Raw genomic sequence first — 18,899 nt, forward strand, 5'->3', positions numbered from 1 at the left:
TTCTTTAAGAACTTAGACAAGCATGTTTAACAAGTCCTGTGTGGCTGGACTAGAAGGAGCCCAAGACGGGCTGATGAAGGGCGCTGACGTCCGAGCAGTGGGCTTTCTGGGTGGGATTCTTCCTCACACTCCACGACTCTGCTTAGGTCTCCTAAATTAGGAGATCTGTTACTCTTAAGATTCTGGTCTTTTGTCTTCTACATATAGTTGGAAATCTGCCAACATTAGGTGTTAGGAATGGAGCTGAAGAGATCAAAAAGATACGCTAATTTTTAAGCATCTGTGAAAACTCGTAAAACATAAATGAAGGGGATGATGTCTTCATTTGGCATGACTCATGTGAAACTAATTTTAATCCCAAGTTATTTGTATGCTTCAGTGTTCTACATAGCTTTTATAGGCTGTACAGCTATTATAAAGTCTTTAAGGGGCATCCATCGTAAAGACAATACCTGTGAATAACCTCCATCAAAATGACGAACGGTACTTACACATGAAAAGACAGGCTTTTTATCTTGTAGTTCAGGGATGGACTCACGCACATACCTGAAACATCCTTCCGTTTTCCAAGAGAAAAATGGTACTGTGCTTAGGTGGGATTGGACAGAATGCGGATGGGAGGGGAGGTGGAAGGTGGCTGTCCTGGAGTATCCCTGGTTTGTGTCATCTGTGCCTTCTAGTCACCAAATTCAGTGCCCACTTAAGCCCATCCTTTATTGTTATTGGGGGGTTACTAGGGATTGAACCCAGGGGCCTTCTACCCCTGAGCCATACCCTCAGTCATTTGTTTTGAAACATGGGCTCACTGAGTTGCTAAGACTCTTGCTAAGTTGCTGAGGCTGGCCTCTGACCTGCAATTCTCCTGTATCAGCCTCCCAAGCACTAGGATTATAGACATGTGTCACTGTGCCTGTTCCCTTATCCTTTTATACACTCAGCCAGGACTAGCTATCCTGAGCCAGGCACTGTTTTTTATTTTATTTATTTTTTGGTGGTACTGGAGATGGGACTCAGGAGCCTTCTACCTCCAGGCTGCACTCCCAGACCTATTTTATATTTTATTTGGAAACAGGGTCTCTTAAGCCAGCTGAGGCTGGCTTTGAACCTGAGCGATCCTCCTGTCTCGGCCTCCCAAGCGCGGTGATTATTAGCATGCGCCACCACGCCCAACTTTTATTCTTTATTTTGAAACAGGGTCTCACTGAGTTGCAATAAGTAGCTGAGGCTTCCCTGTGAACTGGGATCCTCCTGTCTCAGCCTCCCAAATGCTGGGATTACAAGTGTGCACCACCACGCCTGGCTCTCTGGTTGCTAATTTAGGATTTGCAGCCAGTGCCCTCTGCAGCATTCCTCCCTACTCTCTGGCATCACCTGCCAAGAATAGAACCTGCTTTGGCCCAGCCACAGTAAAGGCCGTCCAGGCTTTCGTGATGCCATGCTTTTTCATATCTCTTGGCAAATGTACCCATTAATTCTCTTTGCATATGTCTTCACTGAAATTAAGGCTCAACTAAAATGAGTTGGGGCCCAGTGGTAAAGCACTTGCTAGCATGTGTGAGGCCATGGGTTTAGCCCCCAGAACTGCAAGCACAGATACAAAATACCTTGTTGCCACCACTCTGAACACAATGGGCAAAGGAGAGCATAGATGTTGAAAACAGGACATACGACAACCAAAAGGGAGAGAATATAGCCCATTTAAAACGCAACCACATAGCCAGGCGTGGTGGCACACACTTGTAATTCCCGCACTTGGGAGGCTGAGACAGGAGGATTGCACAGGTTCGAAGCCAGCCTCAGCTATTGAGTGAGGCTCTCAGCAACTTAGTGAGACCCTGTTTCCAAATAAAACATAAAAGAGGTCTGGGAGTATAGCCTGGAGGTAGAGAAGCCCCTGGGTTCCACCCCCCAGTACCACACAACAACAACAAAATACCACATAAATCAAAAGAGAGTAAACATGAGCCAGGCGTGGTGGCAGTGGATTGCAGTTTGCGGATAGCCTCAGCTACTTAGGCCCTGTTTCAAAATAAAGAATAAGAAATAGGGCAGGAGGTATAACTCAGAGGTCAAATGCCCCTGGGTTCCAGACCTGCAAAAGAAAAAAAGTAGAAAGCAGCCAAGTGTGATTACACACACTTGTAATCCCAGTATTTGGGAGGCTAAGACAGGAGGCTCACAGGTTCAAGACCAGCGTCAGCAACTTAGCAAGACTCAGCAACACAGAACCTGTTTCCAAAGAAAATCAGGCTGGGATTCTGCCTTGGAGGTAGATTGCCTCTGATTTCAATACCTAGTGCCCCCCCAACACACACAAGTAGAAAGCAAAGGAGATATTCTAGAACACAGATAGAGTGCTTGACTATGATAATGTTGGTCCCAAATTTTTGAAATCTATGATATAGATTGTATAATCTACATTATAGAATGAGGATCCCAAATTATTTTTATCACCCCATTTCAGAAAAAAGTACCTAGTGCTCCCAGAAATCTTTAAGCAAATAGATGCAGTGACAAATTTGTGTTTTTAGTATATATTTTGTTCCAGTGCCCACAGGGGTTAGTTTCACATTGAGAACCAATGACTATTGTAGAAGCTGCTTATATTCAGCCCCCCAAATATACAACCTATCAACTGCCTTCTTTTTTCTTTTACATCAAGACAAGCAAGAGAATCCTGTAGTGTTTGCTATGCCTTATTTTTCCTTTTAAAAAAGCACAGCCTGGCTGGGCATGGTGGTGCATGCTTGTCATCTCAGTACTTGGGAGGCTGCGACCTGAGGGTCACAGATCTGAGACTGGCCTTGGCAACTTAGACTCAGCAACCTAGCGAGACCCAATTTCAAAACAAAATAATGAAAGGGCTGGGGTTTAGTTCGAAGGTAGAATGCCCCTAGGTTCAATCCTCAGCACAACACACACACACACACACACACACACACACACACACACACACAAACTATAGTTTTGGTGAGGTTCAACTAATACTGAAAAAACAAATGTCAAGGATAGAAGGATAATATTTGCAAACTATACTCCTAAATCTAGTCACTAATATTCTAGCCACTTTGAAATTACAAAGCAAAAGTTCATAATAGAACATTTAGAAACTAAGAGTGAGCATACTGTAAAAACATTTACCTGCTATTGGCAAATTTATAGATGGAAATATGCATTTTGAAATTTATAACCCTGACACCAAAATCTGCAGCTGGTAGTACAAGGATTATTTGTATGCCTATTTTTGAATACAGGCAAAAGAGCAAAAAGTCTTAGCTTTTACAAACACCTGAGCATGGTGGCGCACGCTTGTAATCCCAGCACTTGGGAGTCTGAGACAGGAGGATTGCAGGTTCGTGAACAGCTTTAGTGAGGCCCTCCGCAACTTAGGGAGACCCTGTTCCAAAATAAAGAATAAAAATAGGCCTGGGAGTATAGCTCAGGGAATAGAATGCCCTGGGTTCTATCTCCAGTACCACAAAAAAATAAAAGAGCTCCAGGTGTGGCTTGAAAGTAGAATGCCCCTGGGTTCAATCCTCAGTACCAATAAATAAAAGCCAGTGAAATAGTGAAAGAATATACCATACAAAACATTTTCTGTGAATGCCATTAGCTATCAATAGTTCAAAACCATTTGGGCATCTCAATAGATGTAGGAAAAGCATTTCATCACATTTATTTTCAATAAAATTACCTAACACTATGCTTAATAAGGAAGTACTACCATGGCCAATACTACCATGGCCAAAGCACCAAGGTATTTATTTTTGAGTAAAAGGAGGCCCAGGTGGTCCAGAACGACTTCTCTAGGCATTATAAAGCCATTAGGGACCGGCCAGTTCTTACAGTGTCCCGATCCAAGATGAAGGCTTTAGCTCCGGATGCTCGCCGCTGGCTTGTAAGTCACAGGAAGGAAAGAAAGAAGAAAGGGAAGAGTGAAAGAAGAATGCCAGCATTCTCCAAGGCTTCCCGGAAGCTTCTGTGATGAAAGCTGTCCACAAACTGGCTAAGTGAGAAAAAGATCATGCTTTTATATTTGTCATATGACCCCACCTTTTACTTTTTTTTTTTTTTTGCGGGTCTGGGGATGGAACCCAGGGGCATTTGACCTCTAAGCTACACCCCCTACCCTAGTTTTTATTCTTTATTTTGAAACTGGGTCTCACTGAGTTGCAGAGGGCCTCACTGAGTATCTGAGGCTGTCCGCGAACCGCGATCCTCCAGGTCTCAGCCTCCCGAATGCTGGGATTACAAGCGTGTGCCACCACGCCCGGCTACTTTTTGGGGTGTGATGGGGACCAAAAGAAGGGCCTCACGCATGTTGGTCAAGTGCTCTGCCGCTGAGCTCTATCCCCAGCCCTAACCCCAGTTTTAAAGCCAAATGACCCACTGAGACATTTGTGTGCACAGGTTACAGTGGTCATCTGTGGGCCATAGGCTAGATACTTCTTAGTTTTTTGTTTTTGTTTGTGGTACTGGGGGTAGAACCCAGGGGCTTTCTACCTCTGGGCTACACTCCCAGACCTATTTTATATTTTATTTGTAAACAGGGTCTCAGTTGCTGAGAGCCTCACTAAGTAGCTGAGGCTGGCTTTGAACCTGTGCGATCCTCCTGTCTCAGCCTCCCAAGTGCAGAGATTACAAGCGTGAGCCACCACGCCTGGCTTCAATACTTTATTTTTTAAAAAAAACTGATCTGCATTTCCTAAATTTCTAAGCAGAAAATAAAACTATTTCATCTGCTGGTAATTCTTTTGTGTATAGTAATGAGGATGGAACCCAGGGGCATTCTATCCCCAAGCTACACCCCAGCCTTATTTTTTATTCTTTATTTTGAAACAGGGTCTCACTGAGTTGCAAAGGGCCTCACTAAGTAGTAGCTGAGGCTGTCCTCAAACCATGATCCTCCCATCTCAGCCTCCCAAATGCTGGGATTACAAGCATACACCACCATGCTCGCCTCACTTGCTGATAATTTTAACAGATAAGACATCCGTATAATTAAAATACAAAAGGTGAAAATTCCCATTCAATAATTACTCTCCTTTTGTGTTCAGAGTCTAGGCCACGTTTAAGCAGATACACTGTTCTACGTTTTGTTTTTTTTCAGGTAGCACTGAATATCTTGGCAATCGTGCCATTATCAGTATGAATTACTGAATAATGAGTGAAAAGAATAGCTCCTGCTCTCCTTTCTTCTTACCTTCTGTGACACAAATCAAGCAGCTGTCACAGAAAGAGCTGCTAAGGCTTTCAGTAGTATCTTCAGAGAGAATTAAAAACAGGTTGACATGTCTCATAAAATCTGATCATACCCTGTATTTGTTAGAATTAGGGTCCAGCTACAAGGAATGGAAAAACCTAAAGTAACAGTGACTTAACAGTACATACCTTTTTTCCCTGTATCAGTTTCCTACAACTGCCATAACGGTGCCACTAACTGAGTGGTTTAAATCTATACAGGTGTATTGTCTTGATTAGGGAGGCTGGAAGTCCAAGCTTGGGCCACACTCTTCTCCCTCCGAAACCTACGGGAGCGTGCTGGCGGCTTGCTGGCAGTTTTGAAATTCCTTGGCTTGTAGCTGCATAACTCCAGTCTCCTCCCTATGGCCGTGTGTTCTCTGCCTTCACATGACCGTCTTCTTATAAGGATGCCCAATCATATGCCATTAGGGAACCACTCTGAGATAACTTCAACTAGTTATATATACAGTGATGCCAAAGAAGGTCACATTTTGAGGGACGGGGTTAAGACTGATATAGTCTCTCTGGGCTGCTGTAAAATACCCTAAATCAGACGTCTTATAAACCACAGAGGTTATTTCTCACGGTTGTGGAGGTTGGAAAGGTGTGCTGCCTGGTGACCCCCACTTCCTGGCTCACAAATGGATTTCTTGGCACCGCCTTCTCATGTGGCCGAGGGATGAGAATCTCCGTGATCCTCTTTTATAAGGGCCCTAATCCCATTTCTGCAGCTCCGCCTTCGTGACTTGATCCCCACCTCCAAATATGCTCACACTGAGAATTAGAATTCAACATTTGGAAATGCTGAAGACTCCTCAGGGAAGCAGTCTATGGTAGGCTTCCTTTTTTGTCTTGTTCTGATTTTCTTTTTTGCAGTGCTGGAGATTGAACCCAGGGCCTTGCACATGTCAGGAAAGTGCTGTACTGCTGAGCCCTGAGGTTTCATACATTTTTTGAGGGACACACAACACTCTCAAATTCAAGAACCTGCCACTGCCATGGTGCCAGGCCTTCTGTGGTGCTCCTTCTGTCTCGGTTCCTTCTGTCGTGTTCTCTGCTATGAATTTGTTCTGTTCCTAAGGTCATATCATGATTTGACAGTTGTCGTTTCTGCCATCATATACAAATTCCAGTGGGCAGAAAAGAAAGGAAGAGGGGATGCCTGGTCCTTTAAGGAACACTTGAAGTCCTGTGGAGAGTTCTCAAACACGAGTGGCCAGAACTTGATCACATAGATATACCTAACTTTATTAATTTTTTTTTTTTTTGGTGGTACTGGGGTTCCTGGAAGCCCTTCTTCCTCCGGGCTACACTCCCAGACCTATTTTATATTTTTGAAACAGGGTCTCTTACGCCAGCACGGCTGGCTTCGAACCTGCGCGATCCTCCTGTCTCCGCCTCCCAAGCGCGGGGATGACAAGCGTGCGCCACCACGCCCGGCGTAACTTTATTAATTTTTGAGATGAGGCTCTCTCTGTGTTGCTCAGACTGGCCTCAAACACCCACGCTCAAGTGAACCTGTCAGCCTCCCAAGTAGCTAGGACTTTAAAGGATGCTGGGAACGGTCCTCATTCTGGGAGACTTCAGGTTACTGGGTGAAACCGAAATTCAGGGGTAACTAGCAGTGTCTGCTGTGATCCTAGGTGCTTTCTTATCCGATTACTCTTTGCACATGTTTCTGATTCTTCAGTTGTCTTTTCCTCCAACTTCCCCAATATAGCCATTTGCTAAGTGATTTATCCTCAACCTTCTTCCCCACTGTACTGTCTCCCTGAAGTATGAATCTGATCCTATATTTAGTAATAACCCTTTATTATTATTTTTTTTTATTGGTGGTACTGGGGTTCCTGGAAGCCCTTCTACCTCCGGGCTACACTCCCAGACCTACTTTTACATTTTTGTTTGGAAACAGTGTCTCCTAAACCAGCGCGCGCGGCTGGCTTTGAACCTGCGCGATCCTCCTGTCTCTGCCTCCCAAGCGCGGGGATTACAAGCGTGCGCCACCACGCCCGGCTAACCCTTTATTATTTCTATTTTTTTTATTAAGTAAAACCAATTTCCGTAGCATTCAAGTCTCTCCGTAGTCCAGCTTCATACAGACAGCCTCATCTGAGGCTCAGTATCCTCTTTCAAAAATGGAAATAATACTTGCCTTAATTCAGAAGACCGTGAGGATTAAAAGGATGGATAAGAGAAGGGCCAGGTGTGGTGGTGCATGTAGTACTTGGAAGGCTGAGGCAGGAGATTGTAGGTTTGAGGCTAGCCTTAGAAACTCAGTGAGATCCTTAGTGATTTAAATAAATAGGACTGGTGAGGTAGAATGCTTCTGGGTTCAACTTCTAGTACCAAAAATAAGCGAGTGGGTGGATGGATGAATGGAGTGTAAGAAAATCTAGTTTTGAGCCAGGCATGGTGGTGCACGCCTGTAATCCCAGCATTCGGGAGGCTGAGACCTGAGGATCACGGTTCGAGGACAGCCCCAGCTACTTAAGCCCTTTGCAACTCAGTGAGACCCTGTTTCAAAATAAAGAATTAAAAATAGGGCTGGTAATATAGCTTGGAGGTAGAATGCCCCTGGGTTCCATCCTGGTGCCACAAAAAAAAAAAAAAAAAAAAAAGAAAAAAGAAAAAAAGAAAAGAAAACCAAGAACAACAACAACAACAACAACAACAACAACAAAAACAAATCAGAAAAATCTAGTTTGGGGCTACAAAGTTAGAATAAATGTTTCTTTAGTGCTTGACCTTCATGTGGATGGGTCATTTCTCCAGCTAATCTGCACTCCTTCCTGACCTGTGGTCAGTCCACTGGGGACAGAGAGGGCTTCCGCGTGCCTGCGCTGAGGACGAGCCCGTCTCCTCTGCTAGCACACTGCTTGATTCCAGCGGTCCTGCCAGGCAGCTGCAACTTCCTTCTAGTCACTGGGCCCTTCCCTCAGATCCTGTCAGTATTCCCAGCTCTTCTGCCAAGTCCCTGCGCTCTGCTTATGAGGCAGACACAACCTGTAGACAAAAACTGTGCTTCTGGTGGCTGTGGCTGCCGCGGTCCATCTGACGTCAGGACTTGAGGCCTCACCTTCCTGTACACGGTGGATCATTAACCAGGAAATATTAGCCAAATTCAGGACCTCCCAGAATGTTAGCCAAATTCACAGTAATCCTAGAACTTCATTTTCTTTTTCCTTGATTGAACCTGGGGCTATTCTACCTCTGAGATAACACCGTTAGCTCTATTTTATTTTTTAATTGGAAACAGGGCCTCACTAAGTTGCTGAGGCTGGCTGCAAACCTGTGATCCTCTTGTCTTAGCTTCCCAAGTACTGCGATTACAGGTGTGTACCACCACACCTGGCTCCTCTCCCTCTCCCTCCCCCCCCCTCTCTTTCTCCCTCTCTCCCTCTCTCTCTCTCTATGGTACTGGGGATTAAACCCAGGGGCAGTCTACCTCTGAGCTACACCCCCAACTTGATTTTATTTTTTAAGGTTGAAATAGGATCTTGTTAAGTTTCCCAGACTGGTCTCAAACCTGGTAATGGGATTAAACCCAGAAAGTTCTACCTCTGAGCTACATTCCTAACTCTGTTATTACTTTGATCTTCCTGTCTCAGCCTCCCAAGTACTGGATTTCAAGTGTGGTGTGCGCCACTACGCCCGGCAGTTTCAGATCTTTTGATGGCCATTCTTTCTATACCCAGCAATCATTTTTACACGTCTACAAGAAAAATAGGGGCCTCATGGGCAGGTGTGGTAAGAAATGAAACTGCTTTATATTAAGCCCATCTGTGTGGCCGGCCATGTATTAGAGACATGTAACAAACATTAACTCTATCTTGGTTTCAAAAAATGCAGGCCCAGGGGTAGAACTTTTGCCCACGAACTTGTAAAGAATTTGACAAATCTCACCCGGCGTGGTGGCACACGCTTTTAATCCCCGTGCTTGGGAGGCGGAGACAGGAGGATCGCGCTGGTTCGGAGCCAGCCTCATTGGCTTAAGAGACCCTGTTTCCAAATAAAAATATAAAAATAGGTCTGGGAGTGTACCCCGGACATAGAAGGGCTTCCAGGAACCCCAGTACCACCAAAAAAGAATTTGACAAATCTCTCCAAAAAGCTATAATCCTGGACATGTCTGACAAAATCATTTTGGTAGTTGAAAATCAAAGGTAGATGGCAATCTCAGAAGACTCATGTGTGGAAAAGCTGTTGAAGTTTGAATATGAACATTTTCATACTGTGCTAATTTTTCCTTGTGGTCTTCCCCTTACCCCAACTCAATAGAACGGACATCCCTTTCGTTGTGACGTTGGTAGAGGTGACACTTCTCTTGGAAGCTGCTGTGGTATGCTAATGAAAAAGGCCAACAGTTCTAGTTTGAGGTTGTAGTCATCATTCAAGAAAGTACATTCCTTGCCTGAGATTGTGTACAGGTTCATTAGTGACCAGAAAGACCAAACTAGCTACGCAATCCTAGCTGACACTGAAGCTAGCAAGACCCCATTTCAGAACAAAAAGTAAAAGGCTGGGGGTGTAGCTAACAGGAACCCCTGGGTTCAATCCCCAGTACCCACCCCCCCAACAGAATTAGAATGAAAGGAACCAGCTTTGGCGATGCATACCTGTAGTCCCAGTACTTGGGAGGCTGAGACAGTAAGATGGCAGGTCCAAGGACAGCCTCAGCTACTTAGAAAGTGTTTCAAAATAAATAAAAAGGCTGGGTGTATCTCAGAGGCATAATGCCCTAGGTTCAGTCACTAGTACAGAAAAAAGCAAACAGGAATAACCTTCAAGAGGTTCAGAATCTATTGTAGTACTACAATATACTAACTAAAATGTCCAATTTTCAACAACAAAAATAATGTAATGAAATAGGAAAGAATGACTCATGTTGAGAGGGGAAAAGTAGTAAATAGGTCCCTCTCAGTGTCTCCAGAGGATGAATTTAGCAGATGGTCTTTAAAGCAGCTATTTATATACATGTTCAAAGAACAAAAGAAAATCATTTTCAGGGCAATGGGGGAGGTAGCTCAGTGGTGCAGCACATGCCTAGCATGGACAAGGTGCTGGGTTCAATCTTTAGCACTAGGAAAAAAGAAAAAGGAAACCATGTTTATTTATTTACTTATTTATTTTTGTGGTACTGGGGACGAAACCCAGGGGCCTTCTATCTCTGGGCTATACTACCAGACCGATTTTATATTTTATTTGGAAACAGGGTCTCACTAAGTTGCTGAAAGCCTCACTAAGTAGCTGAGGCTGGCTTCCAACCTGTGCAATCCTCCTGTCTCAGCCTCCCAAGTATTGGGATTATAAGTGTGCACCACCACACCCAGCTGGAAACCATGTTTAAAGAGTTAGCCTGGCATGGTGGTGCACGCTTGTAATCCCCGCGCTTGGGAGGTGGAGACAGGAGGATCATGCAGGTTTGAAGCCAGCCAGGAAGAGACCCTGTTTCCAAATAAAAATATATTTAAAAAAATAGGTCTGGGAGTGTAGCCTGGAGTTTTGTAGAAGGGCTTCCAGGAACCCCAGTGCCACCAAAAAAAAGTTAAAGGAGCCTGGTGTGATTGCACACGCTTGTAATCCCAGCATTTGTGAGACTGAGACAGGAGGATCCTGGTTCACAAACAGTCTCAGCTACTTAGTGAGGCACTTTGCAACTTAGTGAGACCCTGTTATAAATAAAGAATTTAAAAAAATAGGGCTGGGGGTGTAGCTCGGAAATAGAATGCCCCTGGGTTAAAAAAAAAAAAAGTTAAAGGAAGCAGGCGTGGTGAAGCATGCCTGCAATCCCAGTACTTAGGAGGCTGAGACAGGAGGATCACAAGTTTGCATTCAGCCTCAGCAATTTAGTGAGCCCCTGTTTCCAATATATATATATATATATATATATATATATATATATATATATATATATATATACACACACACACACACACCCCTGGGTTTAATCCCAGTATCGCTTCCCCATCCCCAGAACTAGAATGAAAGGAACCAGCTTTGGTGATGCCTGTCGTCCCAGTACTTGGGAGGCCGAGACTGGAGGATGGCAGGAAGGACAGCCTCAGCTACTTAGAATGTGTTACAAAATATAAAAGGGCTGGGTGTATCTCAGAGGCGTAATGCCCTAGGTTCAGTCGCTAGTACAGAAAAAAGGCATAAAGGAAAATGGCAAATGTAAATCTAAGTGCATTAAATTTGAACGATCTAAGCGGTTCAGTCAAAAGGTATAAGTTGTCAGGCCGTATTAAAAAGAAACAAATTCAAGGTCCAACTATATGCTATGATTCACAAACGGGTAGGAAGTAACAAAGATTGGTCATGCAAACAATCATCAGAAAGGTGTGGCGTTGCTTGTTTTAGGCTAGAACAAACTAAGTGCACGGACTGGTGGGTTTCAACGTGGCTCGAACCGTGGTAGAGAGGAGCGGGAAGCCAGGTGAGCACAGGCCAGCCCGCGCCGGCTTCCTCTGCTCCCTTTGGGATCTATAAGCCGCCAGCCCGTCGGAGACTTTCTAGCTAAAGGACTTTGAATTAGTTAACTGCTTTAGCTCGAGCATATGTTGGGGAGAACAGTATTGCTCATAAAACCGTGAAAATTAAGTGCACCCTACACGTAACGGCTTTAGAGTAAGTCCCTAGGTTAGCGTTCGGCAATTAGCCGAGAGCTGTAGAGCTGGCTCGCCGGGCGCCCGGAGCGCGCGCGGTCGCTATGGCAACGGCCAGCCACTTCCGGGAGGCGGACGGCGCGCGGCGAGGGTCACAGGCAGCCGGCGCGCGACCGCGGGGCCGCGGCGGGCGAGTTGGCCGCGGGCAGGGTCCGGCGCGCGCCTCCGAGGCCAGCCCGCGGTGACCGCGCGGTGTCGCCCGCCTCTGCGACCTCGCGGCCCCCGGGGCCGCCCTCTCAGGTCCGGACGCCAGGCCCGAGGCCGCGTCGCCATGGACTTCTCCAAGTTCCTGGCCGACGACTTCGACGTGAAGGAGTGGATCAACGCGGCCTTCAGGGCTGGCCCCAAGGAGGCGGCGGCGGGGAAGGCGGACGGCCACGCGGCCACGCTGGTGATGAAGCTGCAGCTGTTCATCCAGGAGGTGAACCACGCCGTGGAGGGTGAGCGGCACCGAGCGGGCGCCGCCCCAGGGGCACCTGCTGATTTTGGAAGTTGTTTTCCACCTCGGGCGGGGCCTTGAAGTTCCCTTTATTTTGTTTGTTTGCTTGTTTTGTGCCGGGGATTGAACCCAGGGGTATTCCACCCCCAAGCCACACCCCCGACCCTATTTATTTTGAGGTCTTGCTAAATTGCTGAAGTTGACATCGAACGTGCAACCTCCTGTCGCAGCCTTCGGGGCACTGGGATTATAGGTGTGCACCACCACACCCAGCTGAAGTTTCCATTAGAAAAATAAATTATGGTAATGTGTATTGAACCCAGTTAAGTTCTACCTCCGAGTTACACCTCCAGCCCTTTTATTACTGCGATCCTCCTGACTCAGGCTCTCAAGCACTGGTATTCAGGTGTGGGCCACCATGCCCAGCTCAAGTTCCCTGTGAAAGGAACTGATGATTTGACTCAGTGGTGCCACGCAGCTGGTGTTGGGTCAGGTTGGTGCTTAGTCCTTTTTAAAACAGCGTTCACTCCTCAGTCTAGGGAGGACATGGCAAAGCTACCTCACTGCCCAGCCCAAAAACTGTGCGGTTGGCGATGCTTTCAGAAGTTTCCTTTCTGTTGCCATTTATTTTTGTTTTTTTGTTTATTGTGGTGGCAGGGATAAACTCGGACATTCTACCTCTGAGCTACACCCCCAGCTATATTTTATTTTGTATTTGGAAACAGAGTCCAAGTTGCATAGCGTCTAGCTCAGTTGCTGAGGCTGTCCTCCCGCCTGTGATCCTCCTGTCTCAGACTCCTAAGTACTGGGATTAGAGGTGTGCACCACCACACCAGGCTCCTGTTGCCACCTTTGTTTTATATTTTTCACTGGAGACCGGTCGAATTTTCACCTTGTGTACATACTGTTGTTCTCAATTTTTTATTTTTTACTTTTTTTGCTACAGAGACAAGTCACCAGGCCCTTCAGAACATGCCCAAAGTGCTCCGTGATGTTGAAGCCCTTAAGCAGGAGGCGTCTTTTCTAAAAGAACAAATGATTCTTGTCAAGGAAGACATTAGAAAGTTTGAACAGGACACCTCACAGTCGATGCAGGTATTTGGATTCCTATCCCAGATGTGAATTCTTGTGTTTGGAAGATGTTCACTCTCAAACGAGGTTCATTTGTTTATTTTTTGTGGTACTAGGGATTGAACTCGGGGGTGGTCTACCTCCAAGCTCCACCACTGTCCTTATTTTATTTTAATTTTGAAACAGGCTCTCGCTAGTGACAGACAGGCACTTGATAAGCTCCCTTGCTTCTTTCCCTACTCCCTCCCCTCCTCGTACGTGGTATTGAGGTTTGCGTTGATAATTTCACATATATACACTGGAAGTGTTTCTTTTTTAATCTCTCCTCCCCCCTCCATCATCACTCCCCCTCCCTGGCTCCACGGGGGTCTCTCCTCCATTAACTGATGCCTCTCTTATATCCTGGTTACTCCCTAGCTCCGCACATGAGAGAAAACGCATGGCCCTTCACTTTCTGTGACTGGCTAATCTCACTTCACATAATGTTCGCCAGGTCCCTCCATTTTCCTGCAAATGACACAATTTTGTTCTTCCTTACGGCCGAGTAGAATTCCGTTGTGCATATATTCCATAATTTTGTGATCCATCCCTTTGTTAACGGACATCCAGGTTGGTTCCATGGCTCTTGTGAATTTCGCTGCTACAAACATGGAGATGCATGGATCACTATAATAGTCTGATTTCAGTCCTTTCAAAAGGGGTTAGAACAGGATAACGCTGAGTTCAGCCAGCCTGAACGCAGAATCCCACTCAGCCCTCACACGACCTTTTTGCTTAGTTCTTTCAGCTCATTCGGCTCTTCAGCCCCTACCGGGAAAAACTAGCCAGGTGATTGGTATTTGGGGGCACAGAAGCGACGTGAAGACAGAAAGAAGCCCGCTGCCGTCTTATGCTTCAAGTCACTGGCGGAGAGGAGGAACAAAGGAACCACCGCTTCACTTTTTGCCCCTCATTTCTCTTTCAGGTTTTGGTGGAGATCGACCAGGTCAAGTCCAGAATGCAGCTCGCTGCTGAATCTCTTCAGGAAGCGGACAAGTGGAGCACGTTGAGCGCTGACATTGAGGAGACGTTTAAGACTCAAGTAGGTCTCTTGTTAGGGGATGTTGGAAGTTCATCGAGGCAGGAACGTGGGGTCTGGAGAAAGCGAATGAGATCGGCTTTCATCAGAAGCAGAAGGGATGTCAGGGTGGCCGCAGAAGTATTCAGACATCAGGCAGGGGAGGTTTAAAACTGCTCGGAGCACGTCCTTCCTCTGAAGTGCGCGCCCTTTGCTTCACTGAAACCTCTTAGAGAGTGGGTGCGGAAGAAGCCTCAGTAAACAGTCACAAAGCCAGGTATGGTGCACACGCCTGTAATCCCAGTGCTGTGGGTGCTGAGACAGGATCACAGGCTCGAGGCCAGCATTAGTCACTTAGCGAGGCTCTCAGCAACTTTGCAAGATCTTGTTTTAAAAGAAAAAAGTAAAATGAGTTGTTTGTGGTGACACATGTCTATAATCCCAATACTTAGGAGGCCGAGACCGGAAGATTGCAGGTTCAGCAACTTAGTGAGACCCTGTTTTTTTTGTTTGTTTGTTTGTTTTTGGTTTTGTTTTTGCAGTACTGGGGATGGAATCTAGGGCCATTCTACCTCCAAGTGTCACCCTCAGCCCTATTTTTTATTCTTTAGTTTTGAAACAGGGTCTCACTGAGTTGCAAAGGGCCTTACAAAGTAGTAGCTGAGGCTGTCCTTGAACCGCAATCCTCCTGTCTCAGCCTCCCAAATGCTGGGATTACAAGCGTGCACCATCACGCCCAGCTTTTCAGACCCTGTTTTGAATAAAAAAATAAAATAAGGCTGGAGCCAGGCGTGCTTGCTCCATCCCGAGTACTGCAAAAATAAATAAATAAATAAAAATAAAAAAATAAATAGGACTGGGGGTGTAGCTTAGAATTAGAATGCCCCTGGGTTCAATTCAATCCCCAGCACCAAAAAAATGAGAAAGGGCTGAAGTTGCAGAGGGTAGGATGCCCCTGAATTCAACTGATTCCGCTTCCAGTTCAAAAACAAAAAGCTAAACATGCACAAGCCTGGCGTGGTGTATACCTGTAACCTCAACTACTTGGGAGGCTGAGGTAGGAGGATCGCAAGTTTGAGGACAGTTTGGACAACTTAGACCTTGTCTTCAAATTAAAAGAAAAACAACTGAGGATGTAGTTCAGTCCACTCAGTCAAAAAATAAGGTTTCTAGTCGGGTGTGGTGGTGCACGCTTGTAATTCCAGCATTCGGGAGGCTGAGACAGGAGGATCACAGGTTCACAGACAGCCTCAGCTACTTAGTGAGGCCCTCTGCAATTCAGAGAGATCCTGTTTCAAAATAAAGAATAAAAAGTAGGGCTGGGGGTGTAGCTCGGAGGTAGAATGCCCCTGGGTTCAATTCTTAGTACTACTACTACTACTACTACTAATAATAATAATAATAAGGTTTCTGGTTTGAATAATAGTAAACCACCAGTGTTAATTAGCTGAAAGTTAACAATCTTGTTTTTCTCCCCCTGTCTATCCTGATACCCAGAAGTAACTTCTCACAAGACCAAGTATATCGAGCTGGACTCCCCTAGGCATTTCAGAACCCAAATTCTCTTTTTCCATGTGGTGCTGAGTATTGAAAACAGGGCCTCACACATGCTAGAGTAGCACTACCGCTGAGCTACATCTCAGCCCTTTTGATATTTTATTTTGAGACGGGGTCTTCTTAAGTTACCCAGGCTGGCCTCAAACTTGTGGTCCTCCTGCCTCAGCCTCGAGTCGTTCGGGTTACAGGTATGCACCACCTTGCCCGGCTGGGAGGCTCTTGTCCTCCCAGGCCATAACTAATTGCTCCGGTAACACTTGAGCTCTCCTTCAGCATTACACTGTACTCTCTCTGCCCCCGAGCATGGCGAACTCACCCTGTAAACGTGGCCTTGTTTGTCTTTGAGTCTCAGATGACGTGACGTTTGATACCTCATAGCTACCATTGCGTACTGACTCGAAATGCCTCCATTAGTCCTTTCTCCATTCTTTATTTGCAGTTATAAACATAACTTAGGAAATTGGAAAAATTTAGAAAATATACTACAAAACAAAATGGTTCATATTTCTAGACCCTAGTAATACACTTTAAAGCCTATTACGTATGCTGTATGTGTTTTACATGTATTACATATATTACAGTGCTGCATATGAAACAAAACTGGAACTCTAGTGTCTATCACTTGGTTATTTCTGGTACGAGAGGTTGACCCCAAAGGCATTCTACCACCAAGCTACGCCCCCAGCCCTATTTCATTTTTTATTTTGAAACAGGGCCTCACTAAGTTGCTAAGAGACCTTGCTTAGTTGCTGAGGCTGGCCTCAAACCTGTGATCCTCCTATGTCAGCCTCCCAAATACTAGGATTGCAGCCATATATGCCACCACACCAGGCTTATATACGTTTTTGTAATATTTATTTAATTTAAGGAGCTGGGTGCAGTGGCGCATGCTTATAATCCCAGCATTTGGGAGGCTGAGACAGGAGAATCGCGGTTCGCAGACAGCCTCAGCTACTTAGAGAGGTCCTTTGCAACTCAGTGAGACCTGAGTTTTATTTTTTATAAAGAATAAAAAATAGGGCTGAGTGTGTAGCTTGGAGGTAGAATCCCCCTGGGTTCCATCCTCAGTGCTGCAAAAAAAAAAAAATAAATAAATAATTTAACAGTAAGTTGCAAGTATTTTGTTGTTAGTAGTACTTTTTTAAAAGAAGTTTTAGTGGCTGCACACTGTTCCACATTCTTTTCTTTCTTTCTTTCTTTCTTTCTTTCTTTCTTTCTTTCTTTCTTTCTTTCTTTCTTTTTTTTTGGTGGGGGTGGAACCCAGGGGCTTTTCTACCTCCAGGCTATATTCCCAGACCTGTAGGTTTGAGGTCATTCGCAGCAACTTAGGCTTTCTGTAACTTAGCAAGACCTTGTTTCAAATAAAAATAGAGAAAGGGCTGAGGTTCTAGCTCCAAGGTAAAATGCCCCTGTTTTTTTTTTTTTTTTTTTTTTTTGTTGTTTTTTTCTTTTTTTGGAGGGGGGGTGGTACTGGAGAGTACTGGAGGTGGAACCCAGGGGCTTTTCTACCTATGGGCTATATACTCCCAGACTTTTTTTTTTATATACTTTATTTGGAAACAGGGTCTCACTAAGTTGCTGAGAGCCTCACTAAGTAGCTGAGGCTAGCTTCGAACTTGTGCGATCCTCCTCTCTCAGCCTCCCAAGTGCTGGGATTACAAGCATGTGCCACCTTGCCCGGCATGGGCATTCTTTTCTCAGTGACACATAATTTATACTTTATTAGTTATGAAAGTTTAAGGTTGTTCCCAGGCTTTTGTTATTTTATTTTATTTTTAATTTTATTTTATTGGTGCACTGTATTCATACATCATAGTGGGATACAAACTTTTGTAGACATACATGCACACATTGCCCAGTCAGCCCCCACCCGATCCCCACCCCATTCCCTCCCCATCCCTCCTTCCCATGCTTGGCTTAGTGGTTGACATCTAGTATTATAGCAATTTATCCAAAATTAAAAATGTTAATCTCACATAACAGTTTCATTTGTCTGATACCAAGCTTTTGATAACTTAAAGATAACATTTCAGTATTTCTTTTTGCTTTCTTTCTTACCAGAGAATATTTTTTTTCTATTTTTTAGGTGAAACTATCATATATTCATATATTTATTTTTCAGAAAAAAATCTATCCTAATATGGAATATGAATTCTAGATACCCAAAACGATCTTGAAAAAGAACAAAGCTAGCAGATATATATTTTCTGATTTCAAACCATATAAAGCTACAATAATTGAAACAGTGTAATACTGTTCTAAAGGCAGATATATAAACCATTGGAGTTAAATACAAGCCTAGAGCTAAATTCTTCCCTATATAGTCAAGTTATTTTTGACAAGGTTTCCACGAACATTTGGTGGTGGAAATAATAATCTTTTAACTAAATATTGTTGAAAAATAATACTTACATGGAAAAGAATACAATTGGACCCTTACCTAATCCCACATACAAGTATTAACTCAAAATAGATAAAAGACCTAAATATAAATCTTAAGACTATAAACTTTTAGAAGAAAATCTGGGTCATAAAACCTCACAACATTGAAATTGGCAGTGATTTCTTGGTTATGATTTCAATGGCACAGACAACAGAAGAATATACAAACTCCCTAAAAAATAAGAAAAAAATATTGTATATCCAAAGACAATGTAAACAGAGTTAAAAGTTACTAATAGAATTGGATAAAATATTTCCAAATGCTATATCTGAAGGTATATTAATATTCCAACTAGAAATCCTAAAAATTAACAACAATAAAGGCAAACAATACAATTTAGAGATAGGTAAAGACTAACAAAAATAATGAATCTCCACAGATAACCAATCTTAGTTGTCTGTTGGATGGAAAATCTTGTTTCTC

At 44.4% G+C, this 18,899-nt stretch overlaps 1 protein-coding gene across 1 annotated transcript in view; it reads left to right on the forward strand.

Annotated features, from left to right (window-relative positions):
* Window positions 1–12,180: 12,180 nt before the first annotated feature.
* COG7 (component of oligomeric golgi complex 7) overlaps window positions 12,181–18,899 on the forward strand; it is a gene marked incomplete at both ends in the record, with an annotated part of 76,452 nt that continues 69,733 nt past the window's right edge. The window contains 3 exons of the mRNA XM_080702291.1: window positions 12,181–12,349; window positions 13,295–13,443; window positions 14,384–14,500. Coding sequence (XP_080558417.1) covers window positions 12,181–12,349; window positions 13,295–13,443; window positions 14,384–14,500 — 435 coding nt within the window. The remainder of the gene's footprint in view (window positions 12,350–13,294; window positions 13,444–14,383; window positions 14,501–18,899) is intronic.

The sequence above is a fragment of the Muscardinus avellanarius genome (genome assembly GCF_963383645.1).
Source record: "Muscardinus avellanarius genome assembly, chromosome: 10".
Classification (NCBI taxonomy): Eukaryota; Metazoa; Chordata; class Mammalia; order Rodentia; family Gliridae; genus Muscardinus; species Muscardinus avellanarius.